An 8,667-nucleotide genomic window follows, 5' to 3' on the forward strand; every position below is an offset into this window, starting at 1 on the left:
GAGCTCAGCTTTTGGACTTTTGGAATGTTATGCCGTTGTAGAAGTCAAATTGTTTAACAGTAAAACAAAGCTGTTTTAGTAACTGTGGACAGCTATGGGCTACTGAGATGATTGAAGAAATTGGAGCATGTATAAAATAGATTCACAGATTTCACAGAATATTGAGTTCGAAGGGGAAGACCACAGAGTTCAAGTCTCAGGGAAGTGGCCTGTATGGGGATTGGATACCTGCAACCTTGGTGATATTAGCACTATGTTCTAGCCAACTGAGCTAACCTCAGGATCACTGAGTTATAGAATAGTTTGGGATGGAAGGGACCTTTAAAAATCATCCAGTCCAACTGCCTGACCAATGCAGGGGCAGACCAAAAGCTAAAGCATGTTTTTAAGGGAATTTTCCAAATGCCTCTGAAACACTGACAGGCTTGGGGAATTGACCATCTCTCAAGAAAGCCTGTTCTGGTGTTCGACCACCCTCTTGGTAAAGAAGTGCTTCTGAATGTCCAATCTGAACCTCTCCTGGCACAGCTTTGAGCCATTCCTACGTGTCCTGTCACTGGGTATGAGGGAGAAGAGCTCAGCACCTCCTTCTCCACTTCCTCTCTTCAGGAAACTGCGGAGAGCAATGGGGTCAGCCCTAAGCCTCCTTTTCTCCAAATGAGACAAGCCCATCAGTCTTCATCAGACATGCCTTCCAGCCCTCTCACTAGCTTTGTTGTCCTACTCTGGACACATTTAAGGACCTTCACACCCTTCTTAAATGGTGGGGCTCAGAACTGCCTACAGCACTCAGGGTGAGGCGATACCAAGGCTGAATGCAGTGAGACAGTCACCTCTGTTGACTGTCTGGTGATGCTGTGCCGGATGCAGTCCAGTATAAAGTTTACTGCCTCTGCAACCAGGGCACACTCTTCACTCACACTGAGCCTGCTGCCAACCAGCACCCCAGATCCCTAAAACATTATCAAATGCTTCATGAATTTGCATGTCATCCTTGCACAGAGGTCACGCTAACTTCTCTGTATCACTGCAGTTTTAGTATATGTGCTGCCAAAGGGAGTGTGATATCGCACAAGACCCTCAAGGGCAGGCTGCTAAAAGGGTTTTACCCTGACTTCAACAGCCGTAGGACTGTGGGGCTTGGTCTAAGGCTCAGCACAGGTAACAGCTTGGAGTTAGGGCTTGGGATGGGAGAGAGACAAAGCCTGGAACTTCAGGGCAAGGTCAGCTGCAATAAAACTGAGACAGGAGAAATAGGTTGCCAGAACAGTTGTTTCCTTAGGACTTGTTGGTGTGGGACTAGACCTGTGCTGAGGCCCAAGAGAGCCAAGAGCATGGATAGTTCAGTATGGAGAAGAGAAAGCTCAGTCTTACCAATGTGTGTAAATAACAGTGGGGAGGAGTAAAGGTGGGCAAGCTACCACTCTGTGGTGTCCAGTGACAGGACAAGAAGCAGCAGGTGCTAAACAAAGTACAGGAAATCCTATTTAAACATCAGGAAACACCTTTTTCTTTTTTCTTTTTTTTTTAACCTCTAAGAGTGACTAATTGTTTTCAGAGGTTGCCCAGATTGTTTGTACAATCTCTGTCTCTGGAGATATTCAAAACACATCTGTACATAGTCATGGGCACTCTGCTGTAGGTGACCCTGCTCTGAGCAAGGCTTGCAGAAAATGACCTCTGGAGGTGCCCACCAACCTCAGCCATTCTGCAATCCTGTGAACTGTTTGTTTGATTTGGTGCTTTTTCTGTGTGGTGGACGTCCTCAGAGCCAAAAATATGAGGCACCACAGAAGACTTGGATTGAATAATGGTTCATTTAAAAATCTCAGACAGATTTATTCAAGAAATAAGTCTAAACATTAGGCTTAGTAAAGAATCTTCAATCTATGAGCAAGTGCAGGCGCAGTGGTTTAGTCACTTAGATACCTGTAAAACTTTCAGGTGCCTGAGTTATCAGGATTTGTGTAAAGATCCCACTTGTACTCATAAATCTACATTCTCGAAAAAAATGCACTACTAATGCTCAAGTGATTTTTAGATCCTAGTTTTCTTCAACCCTCCAATGTGTCTGATTTTGGATAATAGTTTAGGCAAATACTTGCTTGTGCAAGTGCTAGGAATTTTTTTGTATATCGGAGCAGACATTATAGGCAGCATTATTAACTGATGCAAAACAGTGTCACTCTATTGACTATGTTAACATAAACAACTGAGCTTCTCTTTTCCACAATCCTGATGTTTGGATGTGTTGCTTGGAGAGCAAGATACACTGCTGTTTTTTGGTCGATGATACTTATAATTCCCTATTCATCATCCTGTATTTTTACCCTTTTATTGTCCTTTCAAGTGTTTTCATATTTATACTCCTCATATATAGTTTAATATATACATATGGTTATTATATACATAAAATCTCTCTGTTTAAATTATTTAAACTAACACTTCAAGTTATGACAGAGGTAGCTGCTATACCGTACTGTTCATTTGAAAGTAGATTTATAAGGTGGAAGGACACTTTGGTCACAAAAGTACTGTATCTGGACTTCAAATAATGAAAGTTGTTAAAAAAGTAATGGACTTTCTTGGTTTCCTAGAGGAAAAAAGGGAGAATTTTGAAATACTAAATTCTAGGAATAATCTAGTGCTCTAGTGCTGGAATTTTCAGGATGAATGGGTTGGTTTTTTTAGTGGTCAGTCATATGCTCCAGACAGAGACTGCAGACTGTATTCCACGTATGGAAATGAAGGTGTCTTTGAAAGCAAGAAGAAAAGCTTTTAGTTGTAGTCCATTATTGTAATCTTGAAAAAAAGTGATTCATTTATTCTCTGAACTCTCTGTCATAATGAGCTAGATGGATTTAACTGCTGTTTAAAGTGTACTGTGAATTTTGGCCGTATTGAAGGCATAGTTTTCAATATCTCAGCTCTTTATAGTTTTGCCCCAGAAGAAAGGTAAGTAAAACCTTTTCCAAAGCTGGGAACTACGCGTGGTTTTTTTCTAATAAGATCAAATAAAGGTAAATGTATTTTTTTTAATGTTTCAAATATTTTATTAAGCTCTATTTTTGCTTTATGTGTCAGGTGAACTTGCCAGAGCTCATTTCTATGGATGCCCCTGTTCTGACACTCTCTGCCATGGATAGAGATTCTGAGCATAATGGAATGATTTCCTACAAAATCCTCTCTTCTTCTGAGGGATTTTCCATTGATCACAAGAATGGTGAGTTTGTAAGCAGGGCTTATTATTTCAGCTTTTTTGTGTAAATTGAAGAGTACTATTGCATCCTCACCTGTTGCCAGTAATTAGTTGAGTTATGGAAATTTTTGGTGGTAAAGTCCACGCATATGTTTTGGCTAAATCTGCCATTATCAGTGAAGAACTGATTGCATCAAAGACTGGAGTTCTCAGTTTGTCCCAGAACCATGCATATTTTTGCTGCTCTAAATGCAGTATGTGTATTTGATACTGTATTGTTGTGGGTAGGCCTTGGCTTCACAGTGTTACCTATGAGTTCTTAGAATCATAGAATAGTTTGGAAGTGATCTTAAAAGGTCATCAAGTGCAACCCCCTGCGATGAGAAGGGACATCTTCAACTAGATCAGGTTGCTCAGAATTGTTTCCAATCTGACCTTGAATTTTTCAAGGGATGGGATATCTACCACCTTCCTGGAGATGTGTTCCAGTGTTTCACCACCCTCATTAAAAAAAAAAAAAAGGTTCCTTATATCTACTCTGACTTTACCCTCTTTTAGTTTAAAACCATTACCCCTTGTCCTTTCACAACAACCCTTACTAAAGAGTCTGTCCCCATCCTTCTTATAAGCCTCCTTTGGGGCCATGGTGAGGTCTCCCTGGACCCTTCTGTGGGCTGAAAAAGCCCAACTATCTGAGCCTTTTATCACAGGAGAGGGGCTCCAGCCCTCTGATCATTTTTATGGACCTCTTCTGGATTTGCTCCAATAAGTCTGTCTTTACTGTGCTGAAAACTCCAGAGCTGGACACAGTGCTCCAGGTAGAGCACTTTGCAAGAGCAAAGTAGAGGGATTGAATCACCTCCCTCAACCTGCTGGCCATACTTTTTTTAAGTATGCCCAGGATGCAGTTGGCCTTCTGAGCTGTGAGCACACATTACAAGTTCATGTCCAGTTTTTCATGCACTGGTACCCCCAGGTCCTTCTTCACAGTGCTGCTCTGAATCCCTTCATCTCCCAGCCTGAATTGGTATCAAAGGTTGCCCCAATTCATGTGCAGGACTTTGCACTGAGCCTTCTGAACTTCATGAGGGCCAACTTCTTGAGCTTGTCCAGGTTCCCTCTGGATAGTATCCCATCCCTCAGGCGTGTCAGCTGCACCACTCAGTTTGGTAACATATGCAGACTTGCCGAGGGTGCACTTGATCCCATTGTCTGTGTCACTGATGACATTATTAAACAGTACTGGTCGCAGCACAGACCCCTGAGGGACATCACTAGTCAGTGATGCCCATCAGTGTCCATCCATGGAGCTGTTTACCCACTATTCTCTGGATGTTGTGTGCAGCCATTACAGTTGAGTCATTTTCAAATATGACTGTTTAGATCAGCTTTTGGAATCATGTTTACTTGCCTGTGGAGTATGGGCTTTTGTTAATTCTTTTGTGTTTTCAGGTTCAGTGTTTGCTACGGGACCAATGACACGGCTGAAAAATAATTCCATTGTTCATCTTCTGATAGAAGCCATGGATGGTGGCAGTCCTACTCTCACTGCAGTTACTTCCATAGAGGTGCACATAGAAGACGTAAATAACCATGCCCCTCAGTTCACAAAGGTTCTGTACAATCTCAGCGTGAGTGAGGATGCCTCAGTCGGAGAAAGCATCCTCATGTTTTCAGCCATCGACTATGACTGGACCCATGACAACACGTATGTTGAGTACTCTATTATTGAGGGCAATGCTGAGAATTTATTCTCCATAGAAACAAGTGTCACAGGGTCAGAAACATCCCACAAACTTGTTGGCAGTCTGGTTTTGAGCAATGTTCTTGACAGGGAAACAGCTTCTTCTCACCGTTTGGTCCTCCTTGCTTCTGACTGTGGAACACCCTCCTTGAATTCAACTGCTACTGTTCTAATAACTGTGCTGGATGTTAATGATAATGCTCCAGTATTTAGCAGCCCGGAGTACCACGTTCATGTCAAAGAAAGCATCCCTATAGGTAGTCATGTCACCGAAGTTTCAGCAAATGACTGTGATGCAGGCACTAACGCCGAGATCACTTATGCTATCATCTCTGGAAATGACAGGGGGCATTTTCGTTTGGATGGGAAAACAGGATCAGTGGATTTGATGAAAACGCTGGATTATGAGGATACCATAAAATTCACTTTGATCATCCAAGCCACAGATGGAGGAACTCATGTAAAAAATATGGCTTTTGCTGTTGTTTTTGTTAGTGTCCTAGATGACAATGATTATGCCCCACTTTTTTTGTTTCCCAGTCTGAGCTGCACTGTCAGTGAAAACATGCCTACCTTTTCTTTTGTGTGTGCTGTTTGTGCACTAGATTTTGATAAAGGCTCCTATGGGCACATTACGTACTCCATTCAGTCTTCATGTTTGGCTCATCGTGAAGCTCCTAGAGACCATGACATGTTCTTCATTGATCCTTTGACAGGAGATATTCATACAAAGCAAATGTTTGACTATGAAAGTCAGAATAGGTACTGCCTCATAGTCCAAGCAAAAGACAAAGGTGACTCGTTGGCTACCATTACAGTTCAGGTAGATATTGAGGGGAGAGATGAATTTGACCCAGTGTTTACACAAGAACATTACTTTTTTAATCTCCCCGAGAAGAACGAAGCAGGCCAGTTACTTGGCAGAGTGACAGCATCTGACAGTGATGGTGGACTGGATGGAGTTGTTCATTACTCTCTTCTAAAACCTTCTTCATTCTTTTCTGTGAATCAAACCAGTGGTAATATTTATTTGACTCAGACTGTTCACAGAAAGAAAAATGGCATCAAAAAGAATGATGATGGTCTGGAATTGTTGGTAAGAGCTCATAGTCCCAGAATTGAGTCAAAGTTCACAGTATGCACTGTTTTTGTAAATGTTTCCAGTTCCCCTGATATTGATCTCACAGCATCAGCACACAGCCTGACCATTAGTGTTTCCATCTCATCAATATTGTTCCTGCTACTTGTGGTCGGTCTTATCGCACTTATTCTGAGACATAAGCAAAAAGATCCCATGAATGCTTGTGTGAAAAAAGAAGCAGTTTCCTCCTCAGCTACTGATGGGAATTCAGCAAGAGAAGATAAGGACTGCCAGGAAATCCAAAGTACTGAGAGCAGTATGCTTCCCATGGGTGCCATAGCAAAATGGCTGAGCCTAGCAAGACTTGGAGAGGGGAGGGATGGTGATGTCCCCTGCAGGCATTCAGACTCCAGTGGCCATGGTTCTGCTGAAGGAGAAACTGCAGAGGATGAGGAAATAAAAAGGATCAATGAGTATCCTTGCAGAAAACACACCGGCTCAGCTCTGAGCGAGTACGGCTCACGGATGCCAGATTCAGGGATCCCAAGGGAATCTGATCAGTTCTCTTATCAGTCTGGAGAAACGGATGGCATGGCTACCACCCAAAGCATGGAGAACATGCAGACCATTAAAGGGGAAAGCAGAGAATCAGCCTGTGACACAGCCTATGCACATGAAATTTTGTCTCAAACACTTAAGAAAACTGGAATAAAAGAGAAGGGTATAATGACAGACCTCACAAGAGAATGCGTCCTGATGTCAGATAGGCAAGACTCTGGATGTGATTCACTTGCAACTGTTGGCACCTCTGATGAGGATCTTGGAGGTAGTTATAACCAGGATTATGTACTCAGCTGGGAACCCAGATTTCAATCTCTTGCCTCAGTGTTTAATGATATTGCAGAACTGAAGGATGAAAATGTACACATTCACAGCTTCCCTAAGGAGAAGAAATCTCTTGTTTTCCCTCCGCCCTTGATAACATCAGTAGCACAGCCTGGCATAAGGACAGTGCCACCGAGAATGCCAAATATAACATCAGGGCAAGCATTTAATAAATACTCTCATTCTCCCATTTTCCATAATCTTGGATACCCTCCACCAACCATGACCCCGAGTTTTTCTCCTTCTCTCTCTTTACTTACTATGCAGACACCTACTGCTTCCCCAGTAGTATCTGATGGGAAAATGATAGGAACATGTCTTATTGATCCAAGCTGTGAACTTGCAACAGAGGAAGAAATTCAGGTCTAGGTTATTAACTGATGTATTTTATGGTAAAAAATATGGCTTAAAGTATATTTTGTTATTTTTTAACAGTGAAGTATGCCTGTCAGAGCTATATCACCAGTATTCTTTGTTTCCGTGAGCTGAAACAGTTAAAATATAAAATAGCCGCAAACTTGGTAACTATACATCTTGTTCTTCCCAGAATACACTGTGAGACCATGAGGGTTCTCCTCTTTCAGCTCTCAACTGTGGTTTCCCATGTAAAACACACAGCCAGGTGCCTGATAACCAACTTGACGAATTTTACTATTTTTCTCAGTAAAATACATCAATAACAATTAAAGGGAAGGAATTCTTTATTTTGGCAAACATTCATTGGCATGCTGGTGGGTTCTGACTGCTTCTGTGGTGGTATTAGAAGAGGGTACTAGAGGGATGTGTAAGTACAGCAGGTTTGGAGGTGGGCAAAGAATAAAGTAAGGATTCCTACAGAGCTCTTTCTCTAGTGTGTATCCAGACTTCCCAAATCTCAGTCCCTGGGTCCCAACAACCTGCAGGATCTGGTGTGGTTTCATCGTCTGCTTTGCCTACTTACTTGGGCTTTTTTAGCTATCCATCTTTGTGCTGTGGAAACCCATTAGCACTTTCTGTGCACCTTTGTTTATCTCCTGGTTCAAAGCCAGCAAGTCACAATCATCTGAATAATGGTTCACCCTTGGGAAACAGAAGAACCAGTGGTAAGATAAAAGCAACCATCTTCTCTATTACTCTATCACAGATAGATACCTACTGTCTTTCTGTCCTGTTACAGAAGCTGTCCTCGTCCTCAGGCAGCTGTAAGCACAGGTAGTGTTGCAGTTCTGAAGGTCTTGTATGCCTCCACCCTGGTCTTTGGTCCTGTGTCAGACCAAGGATCTCTGCAAGACCAGATAATCTGGCCTTGTTTGTTGTAAGTATCACACATTTGTAATTTTGTGTATGTATGTATATCCAGACACACACACACATGCTGTGTATGCTTGTATGTTGTATCAAATCAATAAAATAGAAAGTACATGTAGAATAACTCTGTTTTTTCTTCAGTGTATATTTAAAAGTCCTTTGCCTCACATGGATTAAAACTGAGCTATAGGGAAGTGTCTAACTGGTGCCTGGGAATCTGCTATGAGTTGGATGTGTACAGAAGTATATATTGTACAGGTGGAGGGAAAGCATACAGTGTGGTTAGGCTGAGTGATTTTGTGGAATCAGCATCAGGTGTGCTGTGGCTGCTTTTCCTCAGTCATGCATGTCAAGGCTTGCAGTCTGTGGGCTCATAACCTGTCTTTGAATAAGATCCTATTTCTGAGACTAAAATGTCACCATACACCCTGCATATAGAATAGGATTCATACTGCTATGCAAGAGAGCATC

General features: G+C 42.2%; 1 protein-coding gene and 1 non-coding gene across 2 annotated transcripts in view; one reads left to right on the top strand and one right to left on the bottom strand.

Moving 5' to 3' along the window:
• The window catches only part of DCHS2 (dachsous cadherin-related 2), a 107,646-nt gene extending 99,364 nt beyond the window's left edge, over nt 1-8,282 (top strand). The window contains exons 19-20 of the mRNA XM_027900931.1: nt 3,085-3,223; nt 4,652-8,282. Coding sequence (XP_027756732.1) covers nt 3,085-3,223; nt 4,652-7,278 — 2,766 coding nt within the window. The 3' untranslated portion in view covers nt 7,279-8,282. The remainder of the gene's footprint in view (nt 1-3,084; nt 3,224-4,651) is intronic.
• Nucleotides 958-1,063, bottom strand: LOC114066334. Its single transcript, XR_003573163.1, has one exon. It is a non-coding gene; the product is annotated as a U6 spliceosomal RNA (small nuclear RNA).
• Nucleotides 8,283-8,667: the final 385 nt, after the last annotated feature.

This window comes from Empidonax traillii, unplaced genomic scaffold, assembly GCF_003031625.1.
Source record: "Empidonax traillii isolate 1590-97213 ecotype Southwest subspecies unplaced genomic scaffold, ASM303162v1 scaffold756:size664756, whole genome shotgun sequence".
NCBI lineage: Eukaryota > Metazoa > Chordata > Aves > Passeriformes > Tyrannidae > Empidonax > Empidonax traillii.